The following is a 19,884-nucleotide window of genomic DNA, read 5'->3' on the forward strand; positions in this document are numbered from 1 at the left end:
GACTCATTAGTAAGTCTAGACAATGTATACATGTTGTTATATCACATGCTATTTTGTGACTCAATGGGAAAGAAAACCCCAAACCCACATACTGATTGGGACTTAAAAAGCTACCTACCATAAGAGAATGGACCGGGTATCCATTGGTTCGGGTTTTCCAACCCACTGTTTTCATCGCAGACTTCACAAACGTCTCTGGAGAAGGTGTATGTAAAGTTGGCTTTCGGATTTTCGTCATTTTCGTAGCTACAAAGTACGGCAGGACACTCTAGAAGGGCAACCCCCCCACCCCCCCAAAAAAAGCCATTGATTAACAAGGCCATAAACTTGGAATTCACAGTGATGCTTGATTGCTCTGAGTGGCAGAAACATCTATTTCATCCATTCAGTGGATGAAATATAAAGTTTGTGTCTTTAGAGAGAAAAAAAAAAGAGAAGCAGCTATCTAAAGCTAGCGTGACAGAACACACGACATAAAACAAACTGTAATAAATCAATCTCTCAATAAAACAAAATTTGAGACTAGAGAAAGTGTTAAAAACAAGCAGAAAATACTTTCTGAACCTTTAAAAAGAAGGCATTACACAAACCTAGAAAGCACAGTTTCAGGACACGCTGCTCTTTCTACCCTGACTGAACAGAACCACCAAGTAGGAGGTTTCTGACCTCTCATCCTCCTAAAGAGAGAATATTAATTTTCTCCCTCATTTACGGTTAATTAAGCTTGTTCTATCGCTTTGGTCCCTATACAATAAACATTTCACTTTCTCAGCCTTGGGCTACCACTTTTCTTCCTTAGTTTCTTACCAATTTGCTTTTGAGTTTCTTTTCTTTTTACTATATTGGGGTAACATTGATTAATAATATATAAATTTCAGGTGTACAACTGCTTCTGAGTTTTATAAATTTTGCTGATAAGAGAGGACCACCTCCCTTTACTTCATTTTTCTTTGTTGGGGAGAGAGTATAACAACATGGAAACAGCTTAAATAACTAAAAGACACTTGACAGGAGTGGTGTGGAATGACAAATCTGAACATTCCCTGTTAGAGGAACTTACCTATTGTTAGGTTCTTGATTGCTTAGGCTTCTGACATTTTGCATATGCATAACCCTTTAATAAGGAAACCCTACTAAAACGAGTCCTGAATCATGATATAAAAGGTTCTTTCCATAGTTTGAAATAACTTGAGTATGGATGTTCACCCCAAAGCGACTGTATTGTGTTTAATCTCACGTGTGGCAAGAAAGGGTATGAATTACAACGAAACTTCTATTAAAGAGTATCTGTTCCAACACATGACGGTCAAAGTCAAAAACATTATCACCAGAGGTAGAAGTAAAATTGAGATGTATTTCACACTATGGATTTCTTTCCTGCTGAGAGAGCTGGAAGGAGTCTTCCCATGCCTCTTAAGATTTTTGTTTCTTTGTTTTATGTTTTGTGTTTTTCTTACTTCCAAGAATGGGTCAAGAAATACAACCGACCCTCCTTAACAGGTGAGCTAGAACTTCAGCCTGCCTGTTAGGAACCAAGAACCTAAGGGCCTAACTACTGTCACTCACCATCTTTCTCTCCCTTAGTCCCTGCAACCACAAACCCACCCCAAGTAAATTAACATTCCCAATGTACCTCCACACCTGAGCCAACTGTGATTACGTGACTTTTGGTTTTGGAGAATCTGTTTGTTGCAATCACCACTACACCCTTATCCCTCACTTAATGAGCAAAAACCTTTGTCAAAAAGGTCTTTAACTTTAAAATCATGTTGCCGCAAGGATACAATGTATGAGAGCACAAACCAAAGAGAGATCTCCAACTAACACATAGTATGAAGTGCAGGGAATTCAATAACTCTCTCACAATGGGTAAGGGAAGAAAAGTTTGCTCACCAAGCTGAGGAGCAAACAAAACAAAAGAGAGCATATGCATGTACTCTGTCTCAAACAATGAAGGGACGTAAGCAAAACCATGTCATACCTCTATGCCTCAGATTTCCTGGTTACAAAAAGGTGAAGATTAAAAAACTGTTCCCATATATAGATCACAAACCTGCTAAGGGTACTGTAAAGTTTGGCGCTTTCTTGAGATTAAGATGGTCTGATACCTCCCAATTACATAATGATATTCTAACTCTTCCTCCCCCACACATATGGCATAAACTGGACTATTTTGATCCTGTAGAGGAATTAAGTCGCATTGCCTGGCTGAACCACTTGAGGGTGCCATAAGTTAACTCATCATTCAGCTAAACCATCCAGACAGTAGCCCAGAGAGCCTCCTGGCTCTGAAGGTGGAGACAAGACACATACCCAGGAATTCCAAGTCAGGTTTTCCCAACTAAGAAATGTAAATTGTTCTGAAAAGGGTATCTATTTTCCACAATGGATTAACGTCAAGGTGATTAGCGTGCCCTAGGAGAGGACGGAAAGGATTCAGAGATGAAGTCACTTTGGAGCTGAGTCTTAAAAGCAGCGGAGGAGTTTGCCAGGTAAACAAGTGAGGAAAGGACATTTTGGATGCTGGGAACAGCAGGAGCAAAGAAAAGGAGACACGAGAGTGTGATGTTCTCAGGGAACTGTACGCAGTTCAGGATGGTTCGAACATCAGGTATGTGTGAAGGAGTGGCAGGAGGAAGGCTAGGCAGTACCGAAAACCAAATCTAATCACTGAACAACATCCACTGCTTGAACGTAAGCTCTGTGGAGACACGCTCGTATTTGCTGCTACATTGCCAATGCTTATAACGGTATCTATGGATGACAGCCATTCTGACAGGTGTGAGGCGATACCTCACTGTGGTTTTTATTTGCGTTTCTCTGGTGATTAGTGATGTTGAGCATTTTTTCATGTGTCTATTGTCCTCTTTGAAGAAACGTCTATTCAGGTCCTCTGCCCATTTTTTAATTGGATTGTTTGGGGCTTTTTTTTGGAGGGAGGGTATTGAGTTCTTTATACAAAATAGTTGTAGGAATATAAAGTACAGCATAGGCAATATAGTCAATAATACTGTAGTAACTAAGTACAGTGCCAGGTGGGCACTGGACTGATGGGGGGGAGAGGGCGTCAGTTTGTAAATTATGTGGATATTTTACCGCTGTGCTGTATACTTGAAATTAATACAAAATAAAGTTGGATGTCAGCTATAATTGAAAAATAAAATTAAAACAATTTAAAAAAGAAATAACAGAAAGGTATCTAGTACGTGATAGGAGCACAAAGAAGAACTATTTAATAAATCAGCAACGGAACACTTTGGTATAAACAACGATGAAAAATAACACCGGGGTCCCGTTCCACTGCTGTGGTCTAAAAAATTAATGATACCAGAAAGTGGACAATGTAATATACGAGTTTCAACCAAAATTTTAAATACTCTAAAGTGTAAGCAAGATCATCTGTCTAAACAAAGGCCAACTTACAGGTCTAGCTACTTGCCCAGAATTTCAAAAGGAGTATTTTAAGTTACATAAAAGTCAAGAACTACCTTACATGTCAAAATGTCATCCAGGTACATCCTTATGCAATTAAACAAAAACCCAACAAGCAATAATTATTCCATCTTCCTGCTTACGCAGGGAAACATTACAGTGAATAGGTCAGGAAGGTACCTATACTTTTATAGGAAGTATTCTGGGCCGAACAAATTTTCGAAGTTGCTTAAAGCCCAACAATTTGCCATTATAAATACTGCCAGCTTGAAACAACCTGGACCTTGACAGATGTGGGCTACAGATGTGGGCAAGTGTCTTGGTCTTCATATTAGAATCCTAAACTGAAAATAATTAACGAAGCCACAAGGCAAAGCTGATGTCTTGTCCTTGTTCAGCTCATTAAAAAAAAAAAAAAAAAAATCCCTGGAGACAGCTTGGTATCTTTTCTCTCACCCACTGGAGTAGCCTGCTGAGGTGTGTGGCCTTCACAGAACAATTCAGAAGGACCCTGATTCAGAACGGAAAGGCTACTATGACTTAAATGTCATGGGGTAGTGGAAAGATGGATGCCCAGCGGTGCATGGCGGGTATTTAAGGATCAAACACTGGATCCTGGAACTTCACACGGTAGAGCCTCTTTCCTGTAGTCATCTGTGGACTACACATGCCTTCTTGAATTTAAAAACTGACCAGGACAGTTCACACCCAGGCTTTGGAAAACATGGAACGAGAGGCTACAATCTGTTTGCACAACATGGTATTCTAGACATGGCGTCGAATCTGCCTTTTAGGAGCATTCAATTCACCAGTGTAGCCGGTGCAGATTCTTAAAGCAGAGGCTGCAGCTTCTATGAGGCACCCGAGGGAACCTTTTCTTCCTTAAGTCTGTATTCGTTTTCCACTTCAGGATGTAGTCAATTAACGAGAGCAGGGAGGAGTTCTGTACTCTTCACAATGATCAATGTCATAAAAGACAAAGGCTGTGGATGTAGTCCAGATTAAAGAAAACTAGAGACACAGGACGACCATCTAAAACCTGGTCCTAGGATGAAAAAAATGCTCTAAAGAATACTATGGGGATTACAAGTTGGAATACAAATGGAAAATTAGATAAAAATAGTATATCAATGTTAACTCTAAAGTTGGTAACTGTATTGTGGTTGTAGAAGAGATTCTCCTTATTCTTTGGAAATACACACTAAAGTATTTAGAGGTAAAGAACCATGAGATATGCGACTTACTTTCCAATGATAAAACAAATGGAGTGAAACATTTTAACAATCAGTGATTCCGAGTAATGCGTATTCATTCAGGTGCTCTTTGTACTCTTCTTATCTTTACCACTCGCTGTAGATTTGCAATTATTTTCAAATAGAAACTTTCTAAAGCAACAGGAAGGTTTGTGAAAGCTTTACGGAGTAAGAATTCAAGAAGTATAATTTTAGGGTGCCATCTTAGTGTTCGCCAGTTCTTGTGTGTTCAGCATTAACGGCTAGTTGGTACAGGACACAGAGGAGTCTAATACTGAGGCCCATCAACTAGCCGGTCAGATGACTTACGACTTTGCCCTTTGAAAGAGTAAAGCATAATTGTTACTGTGCTTTAATTATAGGGTAATAATGAGAACAGATAGTCCACCCCGACAGAGCACACTCCTGATAAGGTTTACAAGAATGTACTTCTTATCCTCTATTCAAAAATCAATAGAGCCTATCAGGCCCAAATTCACTTCCAGGGAATTTATATCACGTGCTACTCCATTTGCATTTCTAGGAAATGCTTATATAATGGCAAATCTGAATTCATGAAGGAAATTTTAAATGCTCTTACAAAGTTATAGCAAACAATTTGAGGGAAAGGTGGGAAGAGAAAAAGCAAAGGAAAAACATTGTAATAACGAATTGAACATAGAACCACCTAGAATTTGATGAACATGCTCTCTTCCTCTCCCCCAAAGAGCAATCCGATGTACATTCACATGGAGGTAGGCCGAAAAAGATAGCTTTCCTTCCCAAGACTAAAAGAAACTGAAATTTGGCAACATAGCGTTAGCCTGGCAGCCCTCTAGATATAGAGGTTGAAAACTCAAGACCAGAGGCATATGGGAGCAACACAAGAAGCTTAAAAGGCCTTCAAAACAGATGCCTATGTACTGCAAAGCATGGCCATGTGTAATCGGAGTCCTCCGTGACGTCAAGCAAAAGGCAGGTCTCTAATGTGCCGTGAATTAGCAACACAGAGACTAGATAAACAGCCCAGCTGTCAAGACTACAATGAACAGGGTGGGGGGCAGGGCCAGAGAGCGTCAGGCAGGGGTACTCAATAAACACAAAAGCAGAAGGGAGGGCATAACCAAATGTGCCAAGTGGTGAGATAAGGTTTCCCAGAGCAGGTGAACTGTGGCCTGAGTCTGGAAAGATGGAGGGGATCACAGGCTCAGATGTGAATGGACCAGGAGGATAGGTGGAGTGTAGATTTAGAGAGGAGTTCGGGAAAGGGCATGCCAGCAGAGGAGTCAGCCACTGGCACTGCAGAGGGTGGGGCAAGTCCTAGACCCCACTTTGTCCACTCTGGCTGGAGCACAGGGTGGGATAATGGAGGGGCAAGACAGGCGATGGCCCTATGGTGTCTGAATTCAATCCTCCACATGATGGGTAGCCACTGGAGGATGACGAAGGAAAGGAACATTACCTGACTTGGATTGTATCGAGATAACTCAGGAAACAGCATGTGGGATGGAGTGGAAGGGGAAAGGAGCTGGTAAAGATTCCTAGTCCAAAAATTGTGCAGACATAAAACACCACCAAAGAACCAATCATTTTTAACCCTAAGCTTCATTTAGACCGGATTTTTTTTTTTGTCCGTCTGGTCAGAACTGACACGAGACTTCAGCATTCTGATGTGTTCACACAGAAATGACAACTGTACTTTCCCTCACCAACATAGGAAGTTCTATTTTTTCACCAAATTCATTCTCAATTTAAACCCTGAATGAATTCATATGAAGGAAGACAATGATCGATGAAATTACATAATGCATACTTCATTATTAGGGAAAATGAAAATAATCAAAATACAGTATTTTGGAAAACAAGTGCTAATGTGTTTTTGTAGTAGCTTCCAATCACAACAGATTCACAGGCAGTAAATGAGGAGAAAAAACCTTTGAGAGAAATAAGTTGTGGGAATGAGAGAGGAATCAGTCTTGTATAGTCATAGAATTTTAGAAATCATTCATCTGTGCTCACAAAGCCTAATATTTCCTTTTGTCACTGAAACAGTTGCAGCTTCTGGTCACACGGCCAGTGGGCTAAAGGATTCCTGCCTAGTCTCAGTAGGTGTTTGAAATTTTTTAAATTAATAGCATGATCACAATAGGTTCATCAGAATGAAAAAATGGCATGACATTAAGCAGCATTGATGTCTTACCTCCCATGAATGCTTTACTGTTTCTTGTTAGCAAAGCACAACACATTCTACAGCTCTGAGCTACTAGCACTGAAATGACTGGTGTCAAGGAAGGGAGCAAGGGCGAGCGTGGTAGTTTAGTACAAAAGTCATGGTTCTCGAAAACCCTGTCCTCCCCAATGCAGCCTCTGTTTACAAGCAGTTGCGAGTCAGAATAACACCAAAGGGCTCTGACATCTAAGGGTCCCTTGGGCAAGACCTCAGGTGGGGGGGTGGGGGGGGTTGGGGTTAAAGGAAGCAGGCTCTAAGGTGACCCAGGAAGATGACAAAACATTGACCGCACCCTTCCTCTAACTACTAGCCCCTCTTGCTGTGGGTGATGGAGCACCAGTATCTACTCAAAGAATGAAAAGGTTTAGAAGCTACATCTAGATAACACTTAGGCCCCTCTTGACTGTCTAAAGATACAAGGGAAGAAAGGAGCTAAGCAGTCAGGCACCTGCTGGTTCCAACTCATCTTTGTCCCCAGGGCCTGGAGCATGTGGGTAAGAGCACAGGCTTTGCTGCCAGACAGACTCGGGCCTGAGTCCTGGTTCAAGGTGGGCAAGTGGCTTATCCTCTCTAAGCCTCAATTTCCGTAAATGTGAAGATGATGATGATGACACCACCTTATGAGATCACTGTGAGATGCAAGGAAATAAATGGGTACACATGAAGTGCGTAGCCCTGTGCCTGGGAAGTATCCCCTCAAATATTAGCTATTACTATGATGATTGATCGTCTGGGGCTTCGGGGTACAAAAAGCGCAACAGTAATGAAAGCCGACAGGAAGGAAAGCCGTAGTGAACACTGGGTGTGTGAAGAGGTGGGGGCAGGTGGTGGGTAGGAGCAGAAAAGAGGTAAGAAACGCAACTTCTCCCAAGACATTGTTCAAAATGTGCCTGAGCATGGAAAGACTGTGACCCATTATTTCTTTGTGTTGAACAATAGCTGATTTGAGATAGAGACCCATAAAAACTCCTACATTTGCTCCCTCCTCTGTTTTGTATTGTATTTTCACAGCATTATATCTGGTAGCTACATAATAAAAATCAAAGGTCTCTATAAAAATGAAGTCAAAATGGAGCAAAGGACTAAATGTAAAAGCTAAAACTATAAAACTCTTGAAAGAAAACATTGGTGGAAAGCTTCATGACATTAGACGGTGGTATTTCTCGGATATGACACAAAAAGCACAAGCAACTAAAGAAAAAAAATAAACTGGACTACATCAAAATTAAAAACTTTTGTGCGTCCCAGGGCACTACCCATAGAGTAAAAAGGCAACTCACAGAGTGGGAGGAAATATTTGCAAAACATATTCTCTAATAAAGGGTTAATATCCAAACTATATAGAGAACTCCTACAATTCAACAATATAAAGCAAACCACCTAATTTCAACATGGGCAAAGGACTTGATGGCCAATAAGCACTTGAAAAGGTGCTCAACGTCATTCATCATTAGAGAAATGTAAATCAAAATCACAATGAGATACCACTTCTTACCTACTAGGATGGTTATTATTTAAAACAACAACAACAACAAAAGAAAAAAACAGAAAATAACAGTATTGCTGAGGATGTGGAAAAACTGAAATCCTTGTGCCCTGCTGGTGGGAATGTAAAATAGGGCAGCAGCTATGGAGAACAGTAAAGCAATCCAGCCCCCTTCAAAAAAGGAATTCCTGTATGCTCCAGCAATTCCACTTCTGCGTACATAGACAAAAGACCTGCAAGCAGAGTTTCAAAGAGACAGGTGTACACCCATGTTCGGAGCAGAATTATTTACAGCAACCGAGAGGTGGAAGCAACACACGTGTCCATCAACACATGAATGGAAAAACACAATGTGGTCTCTACCTACAAAAGGGAATACTATTCAGCCTTAAAAAGGAAGGAAATTCTGATACGTGCTACAACACAGTCGAATCTTAAAAACATCATGCTAAGTGAAATAATCCAGTCACAAAAAGACAAATACGGTATGATTCCATTCACATGAAGTACCCAGAGTAGTCAAATTCACGGACAGAAAGGTGTCAGGGGCTGCGAGAAGGGGAAATGGGGAGTTTACTAGATAGAGTTCCAGTTGTGGAAGATAAAAACATTCTGGAGTCGGATGGTGATGATGGTTGCACAGCAGTGTATATGTAATGTGCTCAATGCCACTGAACTGAACACTTAAAAATGTGTACATGGGGTTTTCTGTTAAGTATATTTTACTACAATTTTCAAAGAATTAAAAATCACTACCATATGTAGATCATCCCGGCATATGCCGTCATCCTCGCTGTGGTAAAGACAGTTATGTTCAGCCCTCTACCCTCTCTTGTGGCTATTACACAGTGGCTTTGGAAGTCACGGCACAACTTACATACCTGGCAGCTGAGAGATATTGATAGTCTAATTCTCTCAGAATAAAACTGTAAGAACTTACAATAATTATGCTTCAACAGATTACACTACATTCAGTTCTACTGTGGGGATCCCTACTTAAAAATTCTAGGGAATAATTTCTTAAAATCTAGACTTAAAGTGCAAGGAGAAAAAAGACACCATGTCTTTGAAAGTGTGCTAACGTCACATTCACTTCCTTAGAAACGGGATTTTCTTTCGTTGCCTAGATGGCAACAGTTGCTGTGGAAACCACACAAAAACAGGAATACTTAACTAAAACAAACTCTACTCACCTGCACAAAGATGCCCTTGCTCCTATATTCCTCGTGGAGGCACAGAGAGAAGAAATCTACAAAAGCCTGGGAGGGGGTGGGAGTGAGAAGAAACCACAGATGCATTACATCCATCTGCCTGATTTGTAGCCATGGAAACAAACATAATAAACTAACCATTTAATGCTATAGTTTCTAATCATTTTTTTTTTATTTCAAATGCAGAAGAGACCTTTAAAAAAACACCTCAAGTCGGTTTTATCTGCCACTAAATTAAGTATTCTCTTACCAAATATAACATCCAGATCAAATTTTGATTTAACTGGGAAAGGTTTTCCTTTTCTTTTTTCGGAAAATTACTCTCCAAGAAGAAATATTTTATTGTACAATGAAGGATGCATTCCTCCTCCCCACGCACCATTCAAACAGGAACACAATATAAATTCTGTTCAACTCTGTTCTACGGGGATTTTGTTGTCAATAAAGAGAAGAAAAGAGCAAGTACCCTCTTGGTCCTATGGGAACCAAGAAGTGCCGACATGAACCTGACAGCCCATCTTCCAACAGCACAAATTTAAATCTACTTGTAAAACATAATGTACCATATTTTAAATGTGGACTCAACCTCAGTCTTGAAATGCCAAGTATCAATAATGGCCCCATAATTAGTCTTGTGTCTGAGGAGCAGAATAGGTAAGCAGTTGGAGTTCACCGACCACTTCAAGCAAACGTGGTGTTCATTTTAAACATGCCCACCGTATGTTTCAGAGATAAGAAAGCGAGCAGATTTGCAGGGGTGGGGGCTGTTGCCAAGCTTTCTCAAAAGACAGTAGTCCCAGTTCACGTGTTGCCAATGGACAAAAAGCCAAATGAAAAAGAAGGCAGGCGTTTTGCTCTTTTCCTTCCCTGATATATTACACATTGTTCCTGGGTATTGAAGTTTGCTCATTTTCCCCCAAAAAAGTTTATTTAATTTCAGCATCTCAGTGGTTAGGTTATTTTAATTTCAGAGATGTATCCTAAGCCTCAACAAGGTACATGAAGATGTTGCTATTGACTGCAGGCAGGAGGAAATGCATTCTTGTCGTAATGTGGAGAGGTGAATGGTGATGTATAAAATTATGACATCTAACAGAGAGTTCTGGAAAATTCTTGCGTCGCTCCAGAAGTGACAATAAACACCTGTGAATTCTGAATAATGTGGCAAAGTACCCACACTCTCACCCAGTCTATCTTGTACCTACCAGGTGTATTTGTGTGCTAACTAGCTGCAATCCTTCTACTCGGTACTTGGAACTGATGCTGTATGAAGGTGACTTATTTATGAACCAAATCCCCAGTCTTAGATCCATTAACATCATGTCCTGATGAACTGAGCTAACTGGCCTCGGCCAGCTCTCTCTGAAAAGTACAAATATCAACGTTACCACCAGTAGACCCCAGGGAGAAAAAAAGCATCCGTGGATCTGAGATCTTGGTGTCCCATTTGTACAGTTTATACCCATCAGTTCTAACTGGCTCTGGCTCCCCGAAAACTAGTGTTGAGGATTTTTCTTTTCTTCTCATTCCATTTGAAAACTACCAAGAAAATACCTTCAAGAAAGTTCTGTGCTCATTTTTGAGACTGAAAATTAGTACTCATTGTTATTCCGACATGATTTACTCAAAACTTGTTCACCTTGGTTGCAGAGTAGATGGTCAACAGTGGAGTCGGCCTCATGCCAGAGGCAGAGGATATGTTCAGAATTGTCCCTTTAGATCTAAAAAGGAAAATGTACCAAGTAAACAGAATGAAATCAGATACACAATTGTCTGTAAATTACAGATGGAGCTATAGATTTGAAACAGAATGACCCAGCTGTTTTTCCAACACACATCTCTCCTTGCCTTTCATCAGCATGTGATGTGCTTGGTCAGTGAATGAGGCATAACTCAATCAACTAAAAATAGCTCTTGTTTGCAATTAGCTCATTTCTCAGTCTTAGTCATGTAGGGCATGACCAGATCAAACCTACAGGCTCCTCCACTTGATCTCTACCCTATCGGGCTTCTCTGGCCACAGCACCAAGAACTCTTACTCTTAGAAACACTCACACTCCTTGCATGCTTTTATTTTGGTATAGCATCACATACCACCTCACTGTGGATTTAATCATTCTGTACATATAAACATTTTTCTCCCTCAACAAAACCATAAGCTGGACGCCACAGCCCTTGTCCTCACTTTTCCTCAAAGCACTCAGCGTAATCCTGAGCAAGTAACTAACTGGTACGTAATAAAAGCTTGGGGCAATGAATGAGGGTTATCTTCCCAGCACTGTAGATATTCAGGTGCTAAACGAGGGGATATCTGACTTGAACATCATGCGACTCGGTCACACTCATCAAACCATACATATTCTTCTGCCAAAAGGCAAACCTCAATTTCTACTGTAACTTTTAGAGACTACTGAAAGTTACCAGGAATTACTAATTCTACAAATAAATGAAAATTACTTTGAGGAAAGCAATGCGGAAAATATCCTATCAAGCATGTATGGGTTGGGTAAAGTGTGGAATTAGGACTTTAGGAATTTTAGACAGAATGAACAATCCACTCTCGCCCCTGCAAATCCATGCTTCCCCTGGGCGTCGGTCCCCTTCTTCAATGACTGCAACTTGACCCCACCTATCCCTTGGACCTTCAACCCAGTTTTTCATTATTCTTTGTCTGAATGTACTTCCCTTAAGGCTTATTTTTTCTCTATTGAAAAAAAGGTACTCTATAGACTCTTTTTATGCAAAATAATAAGAGAAATATGATTAAATGGCACCTAAGTTATTTTAGACATAAATCTGAAAAGAAATAATCCCCAAAGGTCACCTAGTCCATCTGCCAGGCAGCCTCTAGGTTAGATGCCACTTCAACCGACAAATGGAAGTCTGAATCCTCAGCTTAATGTGTCACTGGAAACGAGATTTTTGTTTTGGTTTGGTTTTTTTAACTGAAGTCCTTATTAGTAATACATACTTGCTTAAGCAGTGAAATCCATTATTAACATTTCGGTCAAAGAAATCAAATCTCAAATTTAAAGATGTTAAATTCAGGTTTTGAAGAAAATTGGAATTTAGTTGATGTATCACTCTTGTATTTTGTCCTTGTGTCTCTCACAGAGATAGAAACAACCTTTTCTTTTTAAATTTTGAGGTAACAGTGTCCATCAGGAGTTAGAAACCAATCACTCAAGGTAAAAACTAGTGAATTAGCAATGCATACCTAGTAATTTCATTTCATCTATATGTGTGACATATTCCTTTGATCAAAATGGACTGAAAACCACGTTTGTTACTGGACACGTTTAATATAGTATTAATATACGAAGTTTAAAATAGCTTTATCTTTTTAGGATGTTGAAAGTGTTCTGAAATTAGAATGTGGTGAAAAAAAAGCTGCACAGTTTTGTGAATATACTAGAAAACACCAATTGTAGAATGTGGTGGAAAAAAAAAGCTGCACAGCTTTGTGAATATACTAGAAAACACCAATTGTACACTTTATAAATGGGTGGATTTTATGGTACGCAAAATGTATTTCAATAAATCTGTAAAAAAAAAAAGGGGGGGAGAAAGAGAAATATATTTATGATATATTGGAATACGCCACCTCTAAGCTCAGAGCAGACCCCAATCAAGCGAAAGCTAAAAGAGCTAGTGTATTTTATATAACACAATATGCTTTCTGAGAAGTAACCCAAAATCCTGACAAGTTGCACCCCGCCCTCTTTTTCTGAGCCCCAACTGTCCTTGTCAGATTAGGTAGTGTTTTATTTTAACCTTTTTGCATATAACCAGGAATTGTCCTCACTGATTCCAAGCAAGTGAAGAAAAAGCCAGTTTGAAATAGTTGCTGGTGATGATGTTTTTCATTGAAGCCTATCACTGCTGGTTTTATCAGCTGGATCATGTGCTCCATTATGTTCAAACTGGCTGGGGTTGCTACATGTGCCCTTGAACACAAATCTTTTCATTTCCTTCCTCACAAATGAAATACAACTGAAAAGTCTTCCAAAATTAAAGTTTAATGTTATCAAATTCATTGTAAAACGTAGATCCTGACTTCACCAAAATAGACTCTTAAAACTTCACTCACCAAAGCAATGATTTCAATACAGGAAAATTCATTTAAAGGTAACAAAAACTTCTTTCCCGTTTCCAAAAATAGTAGACCAGTAATCAAATAGGTCACAATTATGCAGGTACGCTCCTTGCTTATTCCTTGAGAAACTGAGATGTTTCTTTCTCAGATATTTGTACCCTAATTAAAATTTCTAGGAGGTAGCATTAGTTTGAATGAGTTAAGAGACAGAATTTGAGGATACTTTATTCAAAACACAATATCTGCACTCTAAAATATTATTAAAAACAAACCCAAGACCAACGAAGTATAAATCGAGAATGCACTAGACCTAAGTAAATAAAAGGAAAGCATTGATAACTGTACTAAAGTGACAGTGGAGAAAACACCCCTTCCACAAAATCTCCGTGCTACTAAGAAGACACGTATTTATTTGTCTAGCAAAAGCCTTCCTCCCACGCCCATACACAAGACAGCACAAAATTCTTTTTCTCTCCAAGGATAATAATATTCAACTTAGTTTTGTCTGAATCATAAACAACACACCGGGATAGCTGCATTAATCCTTGTACAGTATACAGGGTCTATTCGTTATGCAGAAATGGGGATGCACATTTGGGACTGTGAAGCACAAAAGACTCGTGTTTAAAATCAGCTACCTTGTCGAGCTCTAATCCTCTATCTAAGCAGAGCTAGTGACGTCAAACCAGTTTCCATGGCACAGCCAGACTCATGACAACTCTGTTACATCAAGCAGAAGGACAAAATGGGCTGCGCTTAATTGCACCCAGAAACAAACATAAAACCAAACCCTGATTAATCTCTCATTTTCCGGGGACTTGGGGAACAATTCTAAGATTGGAAGGTACATTAAGAATATTTGCTGAAGTTCCATAATGAAGACTCATATTGCTCATATTTCAGGATATTTCCAGTTTGTTATGACACATAATCCAAACAAACAAGTAATATTTTCTGTGATACAACATTCTTAATTCATCACATTGCATACTTGCTAACAGCCACACGATGGTGTCTCAGGGGTGTGAATTATTGAGAATCTACTAGAATTAAAATACTGTGAAAACAGCGCAGAAAACAACCAAAGCTGATAAGGAAGCCCCTTTTCTCTTCTATTACTAGCCTTTGCAGAAGCCAAACGTTAAACTCGCCCAACCCTATAAAACTCAGCAGCTTGCATTTATGGCTTCCTATAGCTGTGCTGTCCAGCAGAATTCCCTTAGTGCTGTGAAATTCCCAGTCACAACACTCACTCGTTGTCACCTGGATTTAAAAAAAAAAGCCAAGCTTTTATTCTTCTATAAATGTCCCACTATTCCCTCAAACTATTGTGATATCCTTGTCCACAGCTCTAGAAATATACTGTTGTCATAGAGGAAGTGACAGGTCTCCTTTGAAATAAGTCACTGATCTCTGCCTTCGTCAGGAACCTCATCACTGCCCCATCCTGCGTGGGAGAAGAGAGGAGTAGGGAGGTATAAATGCTGGGAAGAACTGGAACACGGGCTCAGTCCCCTTGTGGACAGCGAACTGCACATAGACTTTGATGGCAGACAAGGGAGACTGTGTAAAAAAAGACTCTATCCAATTCTTCATACTTCCATTTCTTATCAGGGAATACATAAGTGAGCTCTTGGATAACCATTACTTTTTTTCTTTTTTTAAGCTTAAACATAATACTGAAATTGGAACAAACAGTTCCCAAGAGACTCAAAAAGACTGAGAAACATATCAAAACAGAATTCAATGTCAGAAAGAATCCTGGAATACAGGGGTCAGGTATATAGTTAGAACTAGCAATCCACGTACACTATGCAAATATGGCTTTGTTGAAGAAAGTTTGCAAACATTTACCACATGAAAGAGAATCGCCTGCCTTAAAACACCATAACATGTCATAATTCCACCTTAAGCAATACAGTATGAAAGAGGCTATTTTTAGCTTTTGCATGGTTGTCATGGCAACCACCTCCTTGGCTCCAGCTGTACACAATGTTTATAATTCCAGGGAAGTGGAAAGAGCAAGTTTCCTCTATAATGTAATTATGTACTATCTACCTCTATGGTAATGATACCTTAGTTTGATTATAGATACTTGTTTAGTGATGGTCAGTTGACCCTCAGCTATAGTTCTAGAGGGTTTGGAAAATCTCATACATCAGAGGTAGAATCTCAGTGACAGGAGAAAACAGCAACAAAGGATCTTTGTAAAGGACTCTGCTGTTACTCAATGGCGATACGAATCCTATGGAAACCACCACAAGTCAATATACCATTTGGATAGTGTAAAGGGCGGCTATAATAAAATCACTTACAGTGTATGAGGCTTGTCAGACGATCTGTGAACTTGGAGTTTTTCTTTCCTCTTGGGAACCCAACTAACAATATTTCTGGCCTCACGTGCAGTTAGGTATAGCCTCTGACTGAGTTCCGGACAACAGAATATGGGTAGAAGTGATGTACACCACTTCTGGGCCTGGCCCATGAAACCTCCCTTAAAATCATCCTTATTATCCTAACTCATCTGCTGGCTGGATCCAGAGGACTCAGCAGAGAGCAGCAGACCCAAGGGAAGAAGAACAGAAGCGCTAGATGGAAGGAGCCTGAGACCCGGAACGACTGGGTGGAGTAGAGTCCCGACCACTGATCCACACTGGCTGTGATGTGAAGGGAAAAATATCAACCCTTATGGTACAAAGCCACTGAGATTCTGGTGTGATCTGTTACAGCAGTCGGCCTCCCTTGAGTGATACAACTGTAACTCCTTTAGTTCAAGCAGCCATTGCTCTTCCTTCTCCTAACAAAAGTGCTAGTCATCCATTTCTTACTAGTTCTTAGCAAGTGCCACGATCACTTTCGCGTCAGTTTCAATACAGCCTATGGTAGCTTTCCCCCAGATCATTTCTCAATCTCAGTTTAAAATCAACTTGATTTCTAAAAGGCAAAGATCCAGGGCATCTGCCCGTGCTATGAAAAACTCTGCTCAGTGAGTACCTGTTGAATGCACCCATCCTTTTCTCTGTGTTCATGACTGCTACAACCGTGACCATGACTGCTAGGTCTACAGAGAGAGGAGTTGAGCTCCTAGTACCTTATGTTTGTGCATTTGCTAACTAATTATATAGTTTCATAGCACTCAATTTCTTTGAGTCTCACTTTTTATGTCAAATGAGGGGCGGTGGGTTACAATTAAAGTACTGAAATTCTATGACTCTTTAAATCCAATACTTTGTGATCTGCAAATGATTTCACAACCATTATCTCTTTTGAGATACCAACACACTTAAAAATTCCTTTTACAACACCTCTGTGGTTTGTAAGTATTTTTTAATGGATGGACTTACTATCCTAAATTAATACTAAGTCACTTGCAGATGTCAAAACTAGGATTAAGATGATAGCCCAAATTTGATCCCTCCTGGGTCCTACTCTGTCTGCTGTACTTCTCTGCACCTTTCTGGGCTCTGGTCTGGTTTGACCACTGTCACTTCCGTATCTGACACACATGGCACACTCCCATGATCAACCAACAACAAGCAGTCTGAAGGTTTTAAAGGGAAATTCTACTCAATTAAAGCAATTACAATATACAAAACTGCATATAAAATGGAATTACAAACAAAAGCCTTGCTAAGAAGCAGTTTCTCAACTGGTCTCTGTAGATGTGCCCCTCCCACCCCCCCAAAAAATGGATTCCTCATCTGTACAATGGTGGGAGACTATCAAAGTTAAACAAGTTAACACATATTAAATTCTCAGTACACCTGGCACGCAATATGTATTCAATAAACATGAGCTGTAATCCCTGCCTGAAGCTGGTCACAGAGGTTTCTTCACAGAAGTAGGGTCATTGAGTTTTCCCTTTCCAAGCTGTGATTCCTATGGATATCTTCCAAACTCAAAGCTATTTTGCAGAACAGGATGACTGTGAAGCTCTAAATTTAGCAAATGGTCAAGCTAGCTGAAGATGCCAGCCCAGCTCTTTTCAACAGGTTTTTTTTTTTTAAAGTCTAGCCATCACTTGGGCTTTTCCAAGGGAGCAAAAGAGCTTAATTACAATTTTACGCTTCATGCTATTTCAAATGTAGGAAATCAACAACACATTTCTCAAGGAAAATGAAGACATCCAGCGTATCCTAGTGAAACCCAATTTAAACTGGAACAATGAGTCTAGTGGACATAGCCTTTTCCTCTCAGAGTGGGTTTGACATCTTATAATCACTTTATATTACGCCTAAATGCCTCATACATCCATGCTCCCAATAAGAACTGAAAAACTAGAGGATGGGGTCTTGCTTCATGAAACTCCACTGGTTGACTCTGAGAGCATACAGCTCTAAGAAGGTATTCCCGGGAATATCCCAGGAACTCTATCCACCCCCTCAGACTAGCAGGCAATTGAGTTAGTGATGGTGACTCAGGCAGACTTTTTATCCTGATCTAAAGGAACCACCACAACCCTGGAGAGGGAAATAAAAAGGGAATCGAGTGGAAAAAGCCTCCACCATCAGATGACTCATGCTCTACTGTGTGACTCACCCAGCACATCACTCTGTCCCTAAGACATGGAGGGTAGGTTCATTAGTCACTTCAGTGAATTTTACAAAGAAAGGATTCTCCCTATAAATAATCATGAGCTCTGTCTCTCTACTGTTTGTGTGAGCTCGTGACTCACCTTTCTACCATGCCAGGCAGCACCAATCTTGTCATCTGCAAAAGAGAAAAACAAAACATTCGTGATGGTTGAGGATGCAATAGATAAAGAGTGAAGAGGACCCACCCACACAAACAAGAAAGGCATCACAAAACCACTTATCACCTCTATAGACAGCAGTTTATTTTGTATAGTCTGTACCCAGTAATTTGGCTATGCCGAGAAAAGGAATCAGATGAAATTACTGGAGATAACAATGGGAATACTTTCAGTGAACTTGGCTGAAATTAGTCTTACCTAATGGTATATAATACTGGCACAGAGATCTTCAAATAATTAAGGATTTATGTTGACATCTACGTGTCCCAAAATACATTCTCAGAAAAGGACATAGGTTATCACAAGAAATATCCCTCCTACCGAGATTACTTAAATTTTCTAATCTCAAGAGCTTGAAGAATCTTTTCCTATTAAAAAAACCCTTCAGAAGAATACCATAAAGTCACACGTGTTTGTAAATATTAAGCATATCTTCACATTCATCTCTCTTGTTGCTCTTGCTAGTTGTAAGTAAAACAGCCTTAAAGAAACCTGAGGTTATCTGTGATCTCAAATTACCAATAATGACACTTGCATTCTTATAGGACTTCATAACTGTTGGCTAAATACATAGAAGATGATGAGAGACACTAATTCTAAACTGTTTTACGACATTATTGACTAAGAAAAGTTAAGATATCCATTGGCTTAGTCAAGGCAACATCATAAAATCCTGAGGTTAAAACAGGAATTCTTCATTCCTAGATATCACTACTTCTCTAAGAAACAAATGCTGTTTTGTCACAGAAAAGTTTGCATGTATGCTAAGCAGAGGAATTTTAAGCTTTCTATCTGAATACTAGGTTTAATTAAATTAATTAATTCTGTTATTTCATTAAGTCTGTTAATTAAAACAGAATTCTGATAAGATAAATTTTTTTTCCTAGAAATATCCACCCCCCGGGCTGTATGTATGCATGTATGTATGTATGTATGTATATATGTATGTATGTGTTTATATTGAGGTAACATTACTTAATAACATTAGTTTCAGATGTACAGCACTATAATTTGATATCTGTATACACTATATAGTGTGCTTACCACCAAAATTTGAGTTTCCATCCATTACCATGTATTTGACCTCCTTTACCCATTTGATCCTTCCTCCAACCCCTTCCCCGGTAATCACCAATCTGTTGTCTGTCTATGAATTTGTTCCTATTTGTTCATTTGTTTCTGTTGTTTCATAATCCACATGTAGGTGAAATCATATGGTTTTTGTCCTTTTCCATCTGACTTATTTCACTTAGCATAATATCCTCAAGAACCATCCATGTTGCTGCAAATGGCCAGATTTTATCTTTTAGAATGGCTATTATGAAAGACAAGATATAACGAGTGTTGGAGAGGATGTGGAGAAAAGGGACCCTCGTACACTACTACTGGGATTGTAATTGGTGCAACCACTATGGAAAACAGTATGGAGGTTCGTCAAAAAATT

At 39.6% G+C, this 19,884-nt stretch overlaps 1 protein-coding gene across 1 annotated transcript in view; it reads right to left on the bottom strand.

Annotated features, from left to right (window-relative positions):
- HSD17B12 (hydroxysteroid 17-beta dehydrogenase 12) overlaps nt 1–19,884 on the bottom strand; it is a 137,619-nt gene that overhangs the window by 1,586 nt on the left and 116,149 nt on the right. Inside the window, exons 7-10 of the mRNA XM_081063862.1 lie at nt 18,363–18,397; nt 11,231–11,312; nt 9,574–9,639; nt 119–268 (exon numbers count right to left, since the gene is read on the bottom strand). Coding sequence (XP_080919988.1) covers nt 119–268; nt 9,574–9,639; nt 11,231–11,312; nt 18,363–18,397 — 333 coding nt within the window. The remainder of the gene's footprint in view (nt 1–118; nt 269–9,573; nt 9,640–11,230; nt 11,313–18,362; nt 18,398–19,884) is intronic.

The sequence above is a fragment of the Rhinolophus hipposideros genome, assembly GCF_964194185.1.
Source record: "Rhinolophus hipposideros genome assembly, chromosome: 10".
NCBI lineage: Eukaryota > Metazoa > Chordata > Mammalia > Chiroptera > Rhinolophidae > Rhinolophus > Rhinolophus hipposideros.